Consider the following 17,548-nt stretch of genomic DNA (forward strand, 5'->3'; position numbering starts at 1 on the left):
CCACACGCAATTAACCCTAAAAAAAACTATGTCGAGTCACCTAGTTTTTCTCAACAAAACTTTTTTTTGTTAATTTATTTGATAAAACCCCTTCAAAAATCAAAACTATCTAATCAAAATAATATTGATATTTTATTAAAATTTAATCATAAAACTAAATTTTAAGTTAAAAACATAAACTGAACCCGAATACCCAATCCGGAACCCGACCCGGAAAAACCGGTTCGGATAGAGTACGGGTAAGCCTAAATAACTTTATTGGGTTTTATATTTCTAAACAGAACGGGTCCTACCCAAAAGACATGCTATTATACAGTTTAGGCCCATTAAAGGCCCAATAATTTCGAATCCGTTTCGCCTTGTCAAAAAACCCGAAACCTGTTTCATCTTCCTCAGACGGCCACAGAGTAAGAGAGAGAGAGAGACCAGAGAAGATGATGAGTAGCTTCACGATTCCATCTTCTTCCTCCTTCTCTCTTTCAAATCCCTACACCCAACCCTCTCGTCATCATCACTTCATCCTCCGCAATTCCAATTTTGAGTTTCGCCGGTTACGATTAGGTTTAGAGCCGCCGCGAAGAAGACGAACTTGTTTACAATGCAATTGCTCCAACAAAAGCACCAATGGTACTGATTCAAGACTCAATCTCTTTGAAAGTTTCGATTTTTAGGGTTTATAGTGAATTTTTAGGGTTTGGTTGAATAAAAATGGAGTCTTTGTTTTGTGGGTAGGTGAGAATGAGAACAAGAGTGTGTTAGATGCTTTCTTTTTGGGGAAAGCTTTAGCTGAAGTTATTAATGAGAGGATTGAGTCTACTGTTGGAGAAGTTTTGGGTACTATTGGAAGGTTTCAAGCTGAGCAACAGAAGCAAGTTCAAGAGATTCAGGTTAGTTTTTGTCAATTCTTGTTCTTGTTCAATCTTGTGTTGAAAAAGCATTGTGTTAACTCTAGTTACCATAGAACTATAGAAGATACTCAAAAGGTTTAGCTGAGAAGGTGTGTGAGCTTAGTAGAGCGGGATTAGATAACCGTGATAGTTTGCGAATTTACTCTCTAAATGCTAACAGGGAAGTGTATTCGAAAGTGTAAATGGTATTGAAGACATTAAGCTCTCCAAGAACGGCATTGTGTTAGGTTTTGTAAACTCTATTCACCATAGAACTGTAGAAGATACTCAAAATGTTTAGCTGAGGTGTGTAAACTTAGTAGAACGGAATTAGAAAACTGCGATTAGTTTGCCTAAATGCTTGTAGTGAAATGTATTCGTAAGTGTAAATGGTATTGAAGACATTAAGCTCTCCAAGAACGGCATTGTGTTTGGTTTGTATACTCTATTCACCATAGAACTATAGAAGCTACTCAAAAATTTTAGTTAATACGTAGCTGACGTGTGTGAGCTTAGTAGAAAGGCATTAGAAAAACTGCGATTTGTTTCCAAAATTACGCCTAATAGCGACAGGTATTTGAGAGTATACAGATTATATCTTATGTCTTGTTACTGTGTGATTCGGTTTTCATTTACGGCGTTGGAGTTAATAATTTGGTAACACGTTTGATTACAGGAAGAGGTTCTTGAAAGAGCCAAGAAAGCTAAGGAAAGAGCCGCTCGAGAAACTATAAAGGAGCAAGGACTGGTTGCTTCCAGAGCAACAACGACAACTATTAACCGAAATCCGTCTGTTGGCGTTGTGACCTCTGTAACTCCTACATCAACCATTGAGAGTAACATTATAACGGGTGGTGTAGAGGAAAGCTCGAGTTCTAGTGATGAAGACAGTGTCTAAGGTAAAGATTTGGTAATAGCACCAAAGACTTGTCTAAATCAGTTGAGAACATATTCGTTGATACATGTACTTGATAAAAACGATGTAAACAATGAAAGCGAAGATAAATAAAAGGTCAATAGAAATGGGAAATGACAAACATCACAAACATCTGCATATACATAGATGAGGAACAACAGAAACCGCAAACGCATCCAACGCATTGAAGCAAAAGTGAGATGAGTTGAGCTGAGCCATGGAAGAAAACACACAAAGAGAAAAATGGAACCCTAAGTCCATAAGTAAACACAGAAACACTCATTTCAACTAAAGCTTAAAGAAAAGAGAAATGACTAAAACAGAGCACCAAAACCAAAACCCATTTGAACTTTTGTCTTGTGCTGCATTGTGTTGCGCTAAACTGTTTTGCGCCGCATCCCTAGCATCGTCAGCAAGATCCTTAACATCCGGAATACTTTGAACAGCATTTATAGCCTGTTGAGAAGCATCCTCTACGCCAGAAGTAACTCTTGGGAATTTGCCCGCCACTTGATCAGGAAGGTTTCTCTCTTTTGCACCAAAACATTTGGGTTAGAAGATTAGTTCGAAAAAAACCAAACCAAAATCAGGTTTAAACACAACTACATAAACCTAACTAGTAATAGTATAATAGTAATAACTTACTAAATGCTTGGAGATCCATTGGTGCGCCAAGAGCATTATTGATATGTGGAAATACAAGAAGGAGAATGAGAAAGAGAAGCATGGAAGAGACCATAGAAGTTGTCATGTTCAATTTTCCTAGTGAGTGACAATGAGAGAGACATGTTATGCATTTATATAGAATCCATAGAGAACTGAAAGAGAGTGAGAGTGTTGGTACTTTGGTAATCTTCGGCGAAATTCTTAACATTGCATTGTTTAAGTCTCTAGGAGCCAAATGTTAGGGACTAGGGGCCAATTGCTAGAGGCCTATTTGATAGTTATCCAAACTTCAGACTACTTAAAGGTGTTTAGCTTTTTAATATCTTTTTGTTCATAGGTTAGTTAAATAGCTAAATTATCAAATTTATTTATGTTTTTCAAGGTAGGGATAATATTAATGATTACCATGAAAGAATGAAAAGTTATAACTCTCGTCTATTACATTTTATACTCTTTTACTCTTTTTATTTTATTTTAACAATTAAGAGATTTTGGGTAAAACTCATATATCCTCTCTCGCCCGAAACCAGAGTATGTTATATGATCTTGTCTTAAGTGCTATTCGAATTTTTTTGCCAAAGATCTACTATTTTACTCTTAATGTTATCAATTAAAGAATTTAATACTTTGTTATCAAAGCTATTTTGAGTGTTTTCTTTTTATAGTGTTATATTATTTTGCAGTTTCTTTTTATTATGTAGTGCATTTCTACATTGTAACGTGTATGGACATTGTGTGTTGACTAGTGGTCTCCTCTAGTCTTTTAGATTGCTTGGTTAAATTGGCTTTGTTTAAACTACAAAAACTTGCTAAAGTGATTTCGTGGAAACATCTTCACAATCTCTCGATCACGGACTTCATGATTTGGTGAGGTTATGTTCGGTGAATGATTTGTGTCAATCATACTTTGAATCATGTTGGAAAAATTGATTTGTTCAGAAAACTGTCTCTGCCTTGCTAAGAGGGTTTTATGAAGCTCTACCCATTTATTGTATTGTTTGTTATGCCCATGTGTTTATTTGTATATCGCATAAATAATTGGGACAAAAATCAAACTAAATATAATATATATTGGATTTTGACTAGTATAAATACCAAATTTGATGATTTGAAGATGTTTGATAAAAAACAAAATTGTTGGAGATCAGTAAAAGAATCTCAAATTTGAAAATTTGAGAGATTATTGAAATGTTCTTAGATAAAATTTATGTGATGTAAACTGATTTACACAGTCTCAGGACTCAGGAACGTTCACAGATGTGGTCAGCGTTTATTGTCTAAGCGGTCCAGTTAAATAAGATATTAAATGGGAATTTTGTGGGCTATGCCCTTTTCAAAACTCAAAAATGTTAAATTGCCATTTTCCCAACGATTTTCAAAACATACCATAATAGTTATTATGTGCAGCCGTGAATTGACGATTTTGCCCTCGCAGAAAAAGACAAAAAAGCGATAGAAAAAAAAAAGAGAACTCGTCCACAAGATCTGGTCCACTACATCTGATCCGCCATAACTAGTCGACCAAAATTGGTTCACCGAATCTTGTCCATAGATTAATAACCGCATCACTTGTTTCATCGTCAGGCTGGTCCGCCGAATCAAGTCACTGGAACTGGTCCGCCGGTTTTTGTCACCTAGAATAAATCTATCGTAACTAGTTTTTGTCCGCCAAAAATGATTTGCCGGATTTGGTTTGCCACAACTAGTCTATCGTAACTGGTTTATTTGGTCTGCGGAATCTGCTCTGCCGGAGCAGGTTAAAGTTCGTAGGAACTGACTATGGTCCGTCTGAACTCGTCCGCCAGATCTGGTCTATCGGAACTCGCCTTTCTGGTTGGTCGAAACTGGTCAGCCGAATCTGGTCTACTTGAACTAGTTATAGTTCATCAAAACTGACTGTGGTCTGCATGAACTCGTCTGCTGGAGTTATGGTCTGTCGGAAGTGGTCCGTCAAATATGGTCTGCCGAAACTGGTCAACGGAACTGGTTCACCGGAATTGACTATGGTCCGGAATTGACTATGGTCCGCCGTATCTGGTATGTCGGATCTGGTCCGCCGAAGTTTGTCCATCGGATCTGGTCCTCTTGAACTGTTTGTTGTGGGAAGAAGAAATAGAAGATGAAGAAGAAGAGAGAGATAAAAAAAGAAAAGAAAAAAATTGTGTTTGAATATTTCATTGGTGAGAAGGGTAATATGGTCTTTTAACAATGACCTTGTGGCAGGCGGGAGAAGAGGTTGCGCAAAATGGCACTGGACACAACTTTTTTTTACTGTTCATGGCATAGCCTATAATTTTCTCATATTAAATTGCAGGCAATCCCAAAGTAAGCAAACCTCTCCACTTCCACACTTCAAAAAAAAAAATTAAGATTAGAATTTTAAAGTTTAATTACCAAATATAAAACTTAAATCGATTATTTTCTTCTATCTATAGATCTTTTCACCTACAATGAACTGGTGGAAGATTTTACGGCGGGACTTCAACGATGGTCGACGGAATCACTCATAATATAAAGTAAAATCTGCACTCATATCACTAGACCACAACGTGTCATAGATTAAAAATGCGTTACAAGAAATATTTTTTCCAAATTGTTAAATAAACTAAATATATTATAGACCATTCATTTCATTTCACCATATAGGTATATATATTATAGACCATTCATTTCATTTCAACATATATGTATATCTTTTTGTCTTTCAAAATTTAAGATATAAGTTAATTCATACCAATAGATTGCAACACGTGTCGTAAAAAGAAGAAAAGCAAAACTCAACGTGTCATGCATGAATAGAGCGTTACAAAAAGCAATTTGTGTTCAACTACATAAATAAATTGTTTACTATTCATTTCATTTTACCCCATGTCTCCATATTTTCTCTACTCAAATTGAGATCTGCTTCTTTGGGCATCACCGGAGATAAAATATAGCAATGGCACGAAAAATATCTTTGTAAGTATTGTTGTCACTAGTTCAACCAAAGATGTAGGCGATTTAGCCTGATGGCAAATTTTTCTTCTTTATAAAACTAACGCTAACTAAGTGGCGATCTAATGTTTGTCTTATGTTCTCTCATTGTTCACAACAGCAAAAGGAAAAAGTCCACCAAATTGGTCAGGATAGCTTGCAGATTTTTAAGGACTCGTTTGGTGAGACGGTACGTTCATTAATCTATCTATGCTCATTACATATTTCCACAGTCTTAGAGTTGTACTTGTTATCGATTGTATTTTTTCTTTCTTTCTGTGTTGGGATTGGAGTCTATACTATATTATAAAATATGTATCTATAAAATTTATTACAAAATGACTTGAGATAAGGTGTTTAATTAAGACTATTTTTTTTAATCATGAAATGAACTAAATATCTTCTTTGTTTTTCATATACATGAAAAAAAACCTGTTTACACAATTAAACATGAATCTTACTGTATTTTATTATTAAGAACAGCCAACATATTTTTCATGTTTTATCAATTTGTTCATAAGATAAGTTTTTAGTCTTCTCCTATCCTAATTTTACAATGGGCTAAATAAGAATTCCCCAATTTTTTTCTGAGCCCACCCATAATTTTAAGGTTAAATGTTATGTTTTGATAAGATCTAATGAAATGTAAATTCAAACATTTTAAATGATTAAATTTTTTGCCTTATATGTTTATCATAGTAGAAAAGTTTGACCTTAATATTTTTACATTAGACCAATTAGAGGAGGATTTTATGTGTTGTAAACATTTATTTACAAACATGCACACCTTGTAAATCAATAATCATAAAAGCCTAAAATATATAGGTGAACCAATATACACATTACTTTTTTGGTTCGTCCATACATAGACTTTTGTGATTACCAATTAAAAGATTTACTGACATATGTCATTTACTCTACTATGATGATTTAAGAATTGTTTTTTTTTTGGCAGTATAATAAATATAAGTTCTATTAACATTACAACTTGGTTACAACTCATCATTACAGCTCATTAAATAAACTTTCTAAATTATATTTCAAACTTTTTTACATGTGTATATGGGAACATTAATAAGCAAAATATTACCTCCTTTTTTAAGAGGTTGACTAGACCAACCAACAAAAGACACATAATAAAATGAAAATTTGTTTTTTGATATAAATCTTCTCATATAGAAAGCTTTCATATATATAGCTACATTTTTCCTTTAATATAATTTGTATTTTTCTATAACAATCTTTCTTAAATTTGTTTTTATATTAAAAAGTACCTTTTTCAATGTGTTGAAACATCTTTTATGGACCTAGTTCAAAATCAAAGTTAGAAACCCTCTATATAACACTTTACCCATTACTCTCTCAAACCACACAAATGCTCCTCTCCTTATTCTTTATATATATTTTTTTCAGCATGGGTAGGAGAAAGGTTACACACCAATTGATCGCTGACAACTCCACTCGCCGTGTTACCTTTCGGAAACGCAAAGATGGTTTATTGAAAAAGATAAATGAATTGACTATCCTATGTGGTATACCCGCTTGTGCCATCATTTACAGCGAGTACAAGGATGGCCCTGAGGTATGGCCAAACGTTAGCGAGGTTCGTTCTCTTCTTGACAGGTTAAGCGAGCTTCCAGTGGAGAAACAGACCAAATACATGATGGACCAGAAGGATCTCATGAACAAGATGATCCACGATGCAGAAAAGAAGTTGGAGAAAGAAAAAGCGTATACTCGTGCGATGAAACTTGGGATAATGGCTTCGACAAGTGATCTAACCACCGATACTGATTGTTCGGAGGAACTGGCCAAAGCGGCTGAGGTGATTGATAAGAAGCTGAAAGTCATCCAAGAGAGAATCAAAGCTGTGGAAGCAGGAGCCCCCATTATCAAGAGAGATTAGCCTTATCAAAATTTATAATCTTATTATCTTTTTCAATTTCATCGTTTTTATAGTTTTTTCATATTAAGATATTTCGATTAATGGTGTTGACATTTATGTTCTATGATTTATGCTTTGAGAATTATATAAATATCTTTGGCCTTTTTGTGGTTTAATTTTGCTAAAATTTATTAGAATAGACACCATATATAATTGATATATTCGATTTATGGCCAGATTTGTTTTATGTTTCTGAAGATTTTTTTCCTTATATGTTTGCTATTTTTTTTTTCTATTTTCTTTGGTCAACAATATGTTTTTGATTTAATAAAAAATCATTTGTCTTATTTCTTACCATTAAAAGAAAATTTTGTATCTTCTACTATAATTAATAGACTAACGAGTATATATATAAAATCTGGTAAATAAATATGTTTGATATATGAATTACAATTTAATCCATGATATACGGTAAGGCATTTTTCATTAAAACTATAATATTTATAATCGATTGTACTCAAGTGTATCAAATATAAATTTCCTATATAAAACAATAATTAATGGGTCTTAAAATCCTAAAAAATGAAATTGGGTGCATGAACTATAGTTTACTCTCAACCGTAGATGCAAACATAATACTGTAGTTATTAACCTTCTTTATGCTTTAACTATGAGGGCGATTGGTGATGACTTTTAAGGCTTTAAAATGGTTTTAAAGCCTTAACAGTAATTAATTTGCCAATCAACATTTTTTGCTTTTATTTTTTTTTTTTAAGCATTAAAAGTCGCTTCTTTTTTTCCTTCTTTGTTTTCTCATTTTTCTTAAAGCGTCAAAAACCTGACTTTAAATTCAATCAATTAAAAAGATTTATTTTTCATATCTCCATTACATTTAAAACATTTTCACAAGTTTATAAATATATTTTATATATTTTATTTTTATAAATTAATTACTCTCATTTTTTCTTGTTCTTTTAAGATCCATTTCAATAATACTTTTATTTTATAAATTCATTTATGATATAATTTATATTTATTAGAAATATAAAATAATAATAATAAAAATAACATACATAACTTTAAAAAAGCGGTTCATTGCCAATCAGATTTTAACAGTAAAAGTTTTTACAGCTGTTTGGACAAAAGTAATCGATTCGTTTAGAGACTACGGAAAACGAGAGAAACAGTCGAATATTGTTTTTATTGATTTAGAATATCAAATAGCAGCTACAAGAATCAAAGCACAATGAACAATCTATGAAATCTTGTCAAGTTTCCAGAGTTGATTCGTGTGCCTTGAAGGTTTAGAGAGTCTCTTGAGCTTTTTCTTTTTTTCAATTGTGTCGATGTAGCTCTCCTTTTATAGAGAAATCCTCTTAAGCTAATCCTCATGGGATTGGGCTAAGAAACCGCCTCTTCACAAGATAATCACGCCTTTTTTCCTATTTTCGTGGTCAGATAAGGTTGCTTCATAACAGAACAAAGTCGGTCTATTAATCTTGCTACGGCCCGTATCGGCCCGCATCGACCCGTATCGGCCCGTTTCGGCCCAGTTCCTGTCGTTGGCCCATTTTGATAGAATCTTCTAAAGAATATCCACTTGTTTTATATATATACATTTCATCATATTTTCAATAGAACTTATCTACTATAATTTATATGATTAAAATTATGTCCAACAACAGTCAAAGCATCTACAGCCAAATTCTCTGCAGCCAAAATTTTAAAGTTAAAGTCTCTACAGCCACAAGTAACAGTCGTTACCAATCGACCTCTATATGTTGCTTACTCATTTTTATATGATATATATAGTTATTATAAAACTAACGAAGAAACTTAAGTTGCATGTTTTGTGATATTAAATAATTGTCTTTTTATTAAAAAAAAAACAGACAAAATTATTATTATATTAGATTTCTCTAAAATTTATGTCTATGTAACTGCCAAAAATATTATTAAGTAAATTTGATTTTAATTTTGAAACGCTCTTAATAGTTTGACCAAAAAAGACAAACAAATTTATGTCTATGTTATGTTATGAGTGTTTTTGTCATAAACTAGTTACCTTTATTTTATTTTATTTTGGTAGAAAGTAGTTACATTTCTATTTAAATGTATTAATTCATAGTTTACAACTTGTATGAAGGAAAAATGTTAAAATTTAAAGTCTTGTCACAATGAAAAAGAAGGGGAAAAACATCTAAATATTTATATTTCTTATCATATACTAGGGCCTAGGGGTCGTACGTGCGGGATTTTTTTGCAAAACCTTTTTTCATCATAAACCTGTTATATTTGTAGAATTTTATGTGTTATGGTTAAATTTAGAAAAGTTAAAATTTTAGAAGTGTTTTATTTAAAAGAAAAAACATTAGCATTAACATGTATAAAAGATGAGCTTTTGTCTTATATAAGTTTATGGTCCAGGAATAATGTAAATGGGTTTTGTTTTAGACCCGAACATGATATAAAACTACAGGGCAGGCCCAACAAAACGTTTTGCCTTATCTCCCCCGACAGGGAAAAACGTTGTTTTAAACTCATCGATGATATTATCTTACAAACAATGATGTTGTTTCTTCATAAATTGTAGTTGGAACTAATTTCTTCAAATTATGAATTCAACAATCATAGCTTCTGGGATGTTGTTTCTTCAGAATTGTAGGTTGAAGATTCATTAAAGAACATTTTAAAAGGCCTTGAGGTTTATTTATCGGCCAACAAAAGACCTTAAGATCGGTTGTTTTTGTATTTAATCGAATCTTCAATCTTTACTCTCTGTTTGGCAACTGGAATATATTTCATGAATTTTTTTAAAAAAATTGGGTCGTGTTTGGCTTCTTGTTGTCCTTCCCAATTGATAATATAGATTATCTAAACACAATATTTATTCCAACTCCATATACATACATCAATAAATTGAAAACTTTAATTTTACAGAACTCTCTAATAATAAAAGAGACAATTTGAGCCTTTTGAGAGTGTCCACCTCAGTTTTTATTTAAACACTCTCTTAAGATGTTATGTGAGCGTATGTAGACCACTTCCAGTGATACACACACCCACAGTTTTCCAAAAAAACAATTAAAATATTTTTTAATTGAATATATATATATATATATATATATATATATATATCTGTATATATTTTCTAATCAGCGAACAAATAGATGATTGATAAGTATTTGAGCAACGTTTCTCAAGTGTCTTAAAGAAGCAATGTTTCTCAAGTGTCTTAAGGAAGCAACGTTTCTTAAGTTTCTTAAGGAAGCAACGTTCCTCCCTTTCTCTCCTACTTTTTCTCATATTTATTATTTTTATAATAAACAGCAACTGCTTAAAAAAACTCTGCCGGAGATGGTAGCCTTCATGTGTTACTTAAACATAAACTCACATTTTTTAACGTCAATTTTATTAATAGATATTCTTCTTTATGGTAGAGAGAACACAAAGAACATAGTTACAAAGATTGAGAATTGAAAAGGTTGAAGCCGTTTTTTGAATTTTGTTAGAGTGATGGTCAATCATTCACAAGAATGGTTTTTTTTTGTCCTCGTGATCGGAAGTATCCGAGTGGTCATCGTTCTATTAGAGCTACTGGAAAGTTTGAACTATTAAGTCTCTTGGCCTTTGGTTCTAATATTAGGAGTCATATGAGCTTCGATGCTTGACGACTCTTACTTAAAACAATTGATGTCAAAATTTGATTTAATGTATGGAAGAGAGAAGAGTAAGAGAAGTAAAACAAATGGGTCCTTATATATTAGGCCTTCATCGCAAACGTTTTGGGCCTTATGAGCCTTCTTTGTAGCCCTTTCATTTACTGGTTCCTCCACTTCACGAGCTTTCTCTTCTACGTGTGATGGTCTCTTTCGCTGTTTCATGGAATATTTCGTCACTTACCGATTTGATTGTCGGGAGCTGCTCTATTTTCTTGTAATGGATCTGAACCAAACCTTAGTGAATCATTTGTAGCATGGCCAACATAGGTAGAAGTTATACTTAGAAGAAACCATGACCTAGGTTGGAAGATCCTCTTAGAAATTTTTTGACAAACATTAATAATTTCCCTATCCAATCATTTAAAAAAAAATATAAAGATGTATGTACTGATATGTTTGTATATACAAATATGTGTGTTTCTGTGTCTTATATATGTTTGGACCAACATATATATTAGCTTTTTTGTTCTGCATGTTATGCACAAACTTATATAGAAGCTTGCCTTTTTATTTCTTCTGGATGGGAAGCTTTACACAAAGATAAAGTTATAAAAAATACACTTAGTTTTTGGTCAAAATTCCTTAAAGAACTCTACAATCAAATGCACTTATGTTGGAGTAGTTTCTGTTGGATAAGCTTCATAGCTTGAAACCTAAGATATTATAATCAAGTGTGGATTAGGACAAGAGAGGCTTGATGTAAATCTTAATAGAGTTAGGAGTTATTTAGTTCTAATAAGAAGGTTTAGTGAAGGTTAATTTTCTAGTCCTATAAATATGATTGTTGAAATGTGACAATCATTAAGAAAAACATAAGAGCTTTGTGTTTAGTTTTTTGAGCTATATTTTCTAAATACATCTTAAGAGAGTTATTCTTAATATAGAGCTAAGTTTTGCTGAAGAGTCTTTAGTTTTAGAATCGGTAATCTTCTAAAAAATGATTGTCAGAAATGTACAAGTGAAGAAAAAACGTGACAAAAAAATATTATAATTATTATTTTAAAATTTAACTATTCCGTTTTAAAAATAAAAATTTATATTTTACAGAAATGTAACCAATTTTAATTGTATTCCATGTTAACAACTTTAATTGTGTTCCATATTGACTAAAAATTATAGGTGCCATCATTTCGACCTTTTGAACCAAAAATTGTAGGAAAATTTCGGAACCTAAACATATTAATAGGTGATCTATCATATATATGACGCAAAAAGTCTAATTGTCTAAATAAAGGTAATCAAAACAAAACATCTAGGAAGCAACTTCCATGTGTTTGGTTTCTTGTGTCGTTTAAATTGCTACAAGATCGAGTACATGAAGTAAAATCAAATGTAATATTAGGCAGTGCTTTGGTAATAATGACGTTTAGTTTACGTTCTGATTTCATCTTAATCCCAATATTAGACAATCATGCTGGTAGGATAGTTTATGCCAGAAAATGCGTAGATAGATAAATATATATACATACAAGACATATTTTCCAAGAAAACGAAGATATACAAATTAATACGTGCTGAAAAAGAACTATAATACAGTTTTTTATCCATATATGTACATATTATCACTAGATGGAGAAAATCGGAATATAAATTAATACGTGACGGAAGAACGATTATTAGTAATATGGTCTAACTGATCTCAAAATCTAGCTCAAAAAAAGATTGTCATATCCTATATATTATCCAAAGATCTTTTATCCTAAGCAATGTGGGACTTTAAACTCTAATAACAATATATAGGTCTTGAATGGTTATTAGATTTTAAGTAGATTTTGGCTTTATTTTTTCTAAAAATTTGATTTACTTCCATTCAAGATTTTAAGATTTTGCAAAAAAAAAAAAATCAAGTGCTATTAGCTCAAGTGGTAAAGATTTCTAGTAAAAGCTTAGAGGTCGCCAGTTCGAATATTTGGGACGAGACCATATAACATGTTCTGATCTCGGACCTGAGAAGATGTATGAGCTTCTAAAAAACTACAATCCAAAAACCAAAAGCTAGAAACCAATTTAAAAACTCATTCCATTCATGGTCATAGATACAAAACATTTATACTTTATAGTTTGGTATTCCTAATAATTTATGTGAGAGTTTGGAAAAAGGTTGAATGTAGAGACAAGAGGTAGCAGGTATGAAGTATATATATCAATCCCGCAATGGTAAATTTGCTATTTCACTTATTATTATTATTCCAAATCGAATATTACAAATCATGCAAAGACAGAACTAAAGGTATCACTGAATCAATGTAGCTGCATGCATGCTTCCACCACCTAATATAGACATGTACAGGTTGATTAATACACACATGAGAATATTCATATAGATATAGGTAATAACGTGAAGATAACGTAAACCATTGTTTGGGTTGGGCTAGAGGAATATGATTCTTTTTTCTTTTTCTTTTAATTACCATGTCACAAAAAAAAAACTGAAAAATACTTACAATAACACCAAAAAAACAAACCTTCTACGAGATAATAATGAATAGACAAAGAAAAAATAAATAATAATGACATAGAATAAAATAAAATAATTGATCTTGCAATTTTTATGTAATTCCTATACTCTTGTCTTTTTTTTTTTATGAACTAAAAATTTCTACATTTAGGTTCGCACATCTTCTTACGTCTAAAACTATAATCTTTATAGACATTTGAATTTTCGTGCCTGAACCTTAATATTCGTGGCTACAAAAAAAATTTTACTTATGATTTTTTTTTACTATAGCCACGAAAATTCAAATGGTTATAAAAATTGTTTTTAGTAGTATGACTATATGTATTATAGCAAAAACTATTCGAATTGGCGATCTTAGTTATAAGTAATTTGACTATATTTTATGGGACATTATATTTTTATTCACGCAAGGGATATATAATCGGCAAAGCTACGAGTAAGTCAACATTATATTTTTCTTAGGGAAGCAAGTAAAGCTACAAAAAAAGTCTTTAAACTTCTTTCTTTCACGTCGTTTCTTTTTGCTTTTTTCTTCCTCAGCTTTCAAGATTCTTTGCTAATTTGACCATTACACACACTTTGGCCTACCAAAACTTAGAAAACATTCATAGGGGCAAAAACCTGATCTGATAGTGCATCTTATTCAAACCCTAGTCTGTCCCATGTATATGTCCACACTCTTTCAAAGATACTCAAAGAGAGGACTCTCTCGTAATTTAACCCCTCGTGACATATCTGCCACACTTTTTTGTTTTCTCAAAGGCTGAACAATCCTTGATGCGATGTCTTCCAACAACATCTTTATTATGCCATTATTAGATTAAAGTGTGTGTGTGGGAATTTGAATATCTCTCTTTCTCTCTCTATCTCTCATAATTAGCTCATCAAGCTCCTTCTTCATTTCTTATTCTTCCTAGAGTTCTCTTTTGGTTCATGGATATTGAGTCTTGCTTAAGGTTTTGGGGAGTGGTTCTTTCTTCTTTCAAACTGCATGGCAACTAGAATTGATCAAACCTGGACCAAGTCATTGCATCTCAATCAACTCATCCGTTTCATTATCACAATCATCTTTTTAGCTTTCCTTTTCATTAGTCCTACAAGTTCCATACATCATCATCACCTCCATGAATCCTCATCTAAGAACAGTTTGGCTCCTTCCAAGAGGTTCCGTTTACAACCTTCAACTCCATCTTCACCCACTATGCATTTGCGTCCAACAGCTCACACTCGAGGTAGTCGTACAAGGAAGAGGAGAAGAGAGTTTGGAGCTGAAGCTCATGAGGTTCCAAGTGGTCCAAACCCTATCTCAAACTAGGTAATTTAATTTAATATTTGAGGGTGAGTTTGAAAGATGAGTCAATATAGTTATATGCAAGTTTGTAATGGATGGAGAGAGTTATCATGGATTTTTAATTATATATTTGTGTTTCCCTTTCTTTTTGGGTTTCCCCTCTTTGTAATTGTTAAGATCTTTTGATCTTTCCATCTTCTAAATTTTGAAGTTAACATTGTATAGAAAAAGAGAGACATATATTTATACTATATATAAGTTAGTATTGAAGTTAGCTTTATCTGGTACGTAATATAATATCTATACTATATATGGGGACATATGCATGATAATATGCCAAAAATCAATTCGATGTTTATTAGATTTAGAGCAAGTTGGTATAGCATTATCAAACATTTAACCCGAAATTAATCCCTTTTGCGACCTTAATCACCTAATGAAGCCAGCTTGGGTACCAAAGTTGGATTAAGTTATATATAGGCATCTATTAAGATATCTTTTAGTAATCTCTATTACACTTAATATAAGCTAAAAGAAACCATATAGATAACAAAAAGAAAATTCTAAAAGAAGAAGTCATCGTCATTATTATTGGAAAACGTTAGCAAAAATTCTCTGTTCTATAACCAAAACAAACAACCTTGTCACCATCTCGTCAATGAAGTTGTCTTTTTCTCGTTCTTGTTTCATCGTAGAAACATTTTTTCTTTCTTAAGAACCATCTGGTTTCATAATCAAACTATTGAAGTCTGGATTAATAAATCAAAACAAAGGTTTTGTAGGATCTTTGTCGTACTTTATGTTTTTCTTGTGAAACCCATAAAGTATTAGAGAGATCCTACAAACCTATACTATTGAAATGAGTTGTTTCTTGGGTCCATCGATGAACAATAAAACTAGAGAAAATGAAGGATCATCTATGGCTGCTCCTTATCAGCAACAAATAACAACACGAGATGTGGTGGCAATGAACAAAGAATCAACGAACAACATAGAGGCAGAGTGTTTCACGTTTCGCGAATTAGCAACCAGCTTCAGGCAAGAGTTCTTGACTGGAGAAGGAGGGTTCGGGAGGGTTTACAAAGGAAAGTTAGAGAAGACAGGACAGGTAAAACTTAAGTAAGACAAATTTTTAAGAGAGATAGAGCTGATTTATTAATTAATCAGTGGCTTGTGTCTGAAGAAACCAGAGACAAGACTCTTCCTTGTGTCTGAAGAAACCAGAGATAAGACTCTTATTTGTTTGTTGAATGGTGATTATAGGTGGTGGCTGTGAAGCAACTTGATCGTAATGGATTACAAGGGAATAGAGAGTTTCTTGAAGAGATCTTTAGGTTGAGTCTTCTTCATCATCCCAATCTTGCCAATCTGATTGGATATTGCCTTGATGGAGACCAAAGACTTCTTGTTTACGAGTTCATGCCTCTTGGTTCCCTTGAAGATCATCTCCTTGGTATAAATTGTCCTCAATCCTATAACCGGTTTCTTTTGTTCACTTTTATTTATATATCAAAATGGGACTGAACCGGATATATATGTTAGTATAACCTATATTGGAAATTTATAATTTTGTATTATTAGTAACCGGTTTAATCATCTGAACTAGATGTTGGAGTTGAACAACAACCATTGGATTGGAACTCTCGGATAAGGATTGCCTTAGGAGCCGCGAAAGGGCTTGAGTATCTCCACGAAAAGGCGAATCCTCCAGTTATATATCGAGATTTCAAGTCGTCGAATATATTGCTTGATGAAGATTTTGATGCAAAACTATCCGATTTTGGTTTGGCAAAACTTGGTTCGGTTGGTGACACACAAAATGTATCTTCCCGAGTTCTTGGAACTTACGGTTATTGCGCTCCCGAGTATCAGAAAACTGGTCAGCTAACGGTTAAATCCGATGTTTATAGTTTTGGAATTGTGTTGTTGGAACTCATTACCGGTAGACGAGTTATCGATACAACGAGGCCAAGTCGTGAACAAAATCTGGTTACTTGGGTAACTCTCTTTAACTTCTATATAAGTATTCAAAATTAAATTGTCTAGTGACATTGAATCTTCTTGATTCTGCATGGACCAACAAAACCTATTCAAACCTAATTGGTTAAGCTTTTTATGCGCACTTTTTTTTCTTTTCTGAATAACTAAGAGGTTTTGAGCCTAGTTCCGTATATTTTCTCAAGCCTAAGACCAGAGCATACTATACGGTCCCCTCCCAAACTTTAAGTTCATTTAACTTACCATTTCTAATTTATGTTTTAGGCACAACCGATATTCAGAGATCCGAATCGATTCCCGGAGCTAGCAGATCCACTTCTCCAAGGCGAGTTCCCGGAAAAATGTTTGAACCAAGCTGTAGCAGTGGCGGCAATGTGTTTGCAAGAAGAACCAATAGTTCGACCATTAATGAGTGATATTGTCACCACCTTAAGTTTTATGAGTGAAAAAACGGATTCACCTACCGTCCTTAACCATTTTCATCCTTCCTTTGGTAAGACCGTGGAGGACCAAGGCGTGTTTCAACGTGAGTTAGCTCCAAGGGATATGTACTCGTTACTATAACAAAGCTTTTACCAAAACGTTTTACAAATTTAGTTTACGTGTTTTCAACATTATATACATTTTTATTGTACACAATATTTTCCCACATAAGAAATTACAAATCATTTTTCTACAACTTGGTCGTCTACATTTTCTACAGCTCATTGAATATTTCCCTTAGTTAATATTTAAGAATAATAATTAAGAGT

At 32.7% G+C, this 17,548-nt stretch overlaps 5 protein-coding genes across 6 annotated transcripts; 4 read left to right on the plus strand and 1 right to left on the minus strand.

Annotated features, from left to right (window-relative positions):
• Positions 1-406: 406 nt before the first annotated feature.
• On the plus strand, positions 407-1,917 carry LOC17877780 (uncharacterized protein At4g13200, chloroplastic). Of its 2 annotated transcripts, none has more exons than XM_023778732.1 (3): positions 407-627; positions 715-887; positions 1,564-1,917. In XM_023778732.1, exons 1-3 carry the CDS (start codon positions 435-437, stop codon positions 1,783-1,785), a joined length of 588 nt encoding a protein of 195 aa, XP_023634500.1. In that variant the 5' UTR covers positions 407-434; the 3' UTR covers positions 1,786-1,917. The 2 variants fall into 2 exon arrangements, with proteins under 2 accessions (XP_023634500.1, XP_006284587.1); XM_006284525.2 differs by having other exon boundaries at positions 733-887.
• LOC111829527 lies at positions 1,885-2,606 on the minus strand. The gene is made up of 2 exons (XM_023778733.1): positions 2,449-2,606; positions 1,885-2,333 (listed from the first exon to the last, which is right to left on the minus strand). The coding sequence occupies exons 1-2, from the start codon at positions 2,552-2,554 to the stop codon at positions 2,092-2,094; spliced, it is 348 nt and encodes a 115-aa protein (XP_023634501.1). The 5' UTR covers positions 2,555-2,606; the 3' UTR covers positions 1,885-2,091.
• A 2,723-nt stretch (positions 2,607-5,329) lies between these two features.
• Positions 5,330-7,503, plus strand: LOC17878794 (agamous-like MADS-box protein AGL80). Its single transcript, XM_006284835.2, has 3 exons — positions 5,330-5,427; positions 5,564-5,632; positions 6,856-7,503. Exons 1-3 carry the CDS (start codon positions 5,408-5,410, stop codon positions 7,346-7,348), a joined length of 582 nt encoding a protein of 193 aa, XP_006284897.2. The 5' UTR covers positions 5,330-5,407; the 3' UTR covers positions 7,349-7,503.
• Positions 7,504-14,448: 6,945 nt separating this feature from the next.
• LOC17879804 (CLAVATA3/ESR (CLE)-related protein 44) lies at positions 14,449-14,952 on the plus strand. Its single transcript, XM_006284747.2, has one exon. It carries the CDS (start codon positions 14,499-14,501, stop codon positions 14,820-14,822), a length of 324 nt encoding a protein of 107 aa, XP_006284809.1. The 5' UTR covers positions 14,449-14,498; the 3' UTR covers positions 14,823-14,952.
• Positions 14,953-15,657: 705 nt separating this feature from the next.
• LOC17877533 (probable serine/threonine-protein kinase PBL24) lies at positions 15,658-17,360 on the plus strand. Its single transcript, XM_006285145.1, has 4 exons — positions 15,658-15,906; positions 16,062-16,251; positions 16,405-16,796; positions 17,061-17,360. Exons 1-4 carry the CDS (start codon positions 15,658-15,660, stop codon positions 17,358-17,360), a joined length of 1,131 nt encoding a protein of 376 aa, XP_006285207.1.
• Positions 17,361-17,548: the final 188 nt, after the last annotated feature.

This window comes from Capsella rubella, unplaced genomic scaffold, assembly GCF_000375325.1.
Source record: "Capsella rubella cultivar Monte Gargano unplaced genomic scaffold, Caprub1_0 scaffold_7, whole genome shotgun sequence".
Classification (NCBI taxonomy): domain Eukaryota; kingdom Viridiplantae; phylum Streptophyta; class Magnoliopsida; order Brassicales; family Brassicaceae; genus Capsella; species Capsella rubella.

What these genes read in the sequence shown, in the direction of transcription:
- LOC17879804 (XM_006284747.2), top strand. Translation starts at nt 14,499, where the DNA reads ATGGCAACTAGAATTGATCAAACCTGGACCAAGTCATTGCATCTCAAT.
- LOC17877780 (XM_023778732.1), top strand. Translation starts at nt 435, where the DNA reads ATGATGAGTAGCTTCACGATTCCATCTTCTTCCTCCTTCTCTCTTTCA. An exon ending in CTCCAACAAAAGCACCAATG is followed by an intron (nt 628 to 714) that starts GTACTGATTCAA and finishes ATAAAAATGGAG; the next exon opens with TCTTTGTTTTGTGGGTAGGT. An exon ending in AGCAAGTTCAAGAGATTCAG is followed by an intron (nt 888 to 1,563) that starts GTTAGTTTTTGT and finishes GTTTGATTACAG; the next exon opens with GAAGAGGTTCTTGAAAGAGC.
- LOC17878794 (XM_006284835.2), top strand. Translation starts at nt 5,408, where the DNA reads ATGGCACGAAAAATATCTTT. An exon ending in ATGGCACGAAAAATATCTTT is followed by an intron (nt 5,428 to 5,563) that starts GTAAGTATTGTT and finishes TGTTCACAACAG; the next exon opens with CAAAAGGAAAAAGTCCACCA. An exon ending in AGGACTCGTTTGGTGAGACG is followed by an intron (nt 5,633 to 6,855) that starts GTACGTTCATTA and finishes TATTTTTTTCAG; the next exon opens with CATGGGTAGGAGAAAGGTTA.
- LOC17877533 (XM_006285145.1), top strand. Translation starts at nt 15,658, where the DNA reads ATGAGTTGTTTCTTGGGTCCATCGATGAACAATAAAACTAGAGAAAAT. An exon ending in AGTTAGAGAAGACAGGACAG is followed by an intron (nt 15,907 to 16,061) that starts GTAAAACTTAAG and finishes TGGTGATTATAG; the next exon opens with GTGGTGGCTGTGAAGCAACT. An exon ending in AACAAAATCTGGTTACTTGG is followed by an intron (nt 16,797 to 17,060) that starts GTAACTCTCTTT and finishes TTTATGTTTTAG; the next exon opens with GCACAACCGATATTCAGAGA.
- LOC111829527 (XM_023778733.1), bottom strand. Translation starts at nt 2,554, where the DNA reads ATGACAACTTCTATGGTCTCTTCCATGCTTCTCTTTCTCATTCTCCTT. An exon ending in AATGGATCTCCAAGCATTTA is followed by an intron (nt 2,334 to 2,448) that starts GTAAGTTATTAC and finishes TTGGTGCAAAAG; the next exon opens with AGAGAAACCTTCCTGATCAA.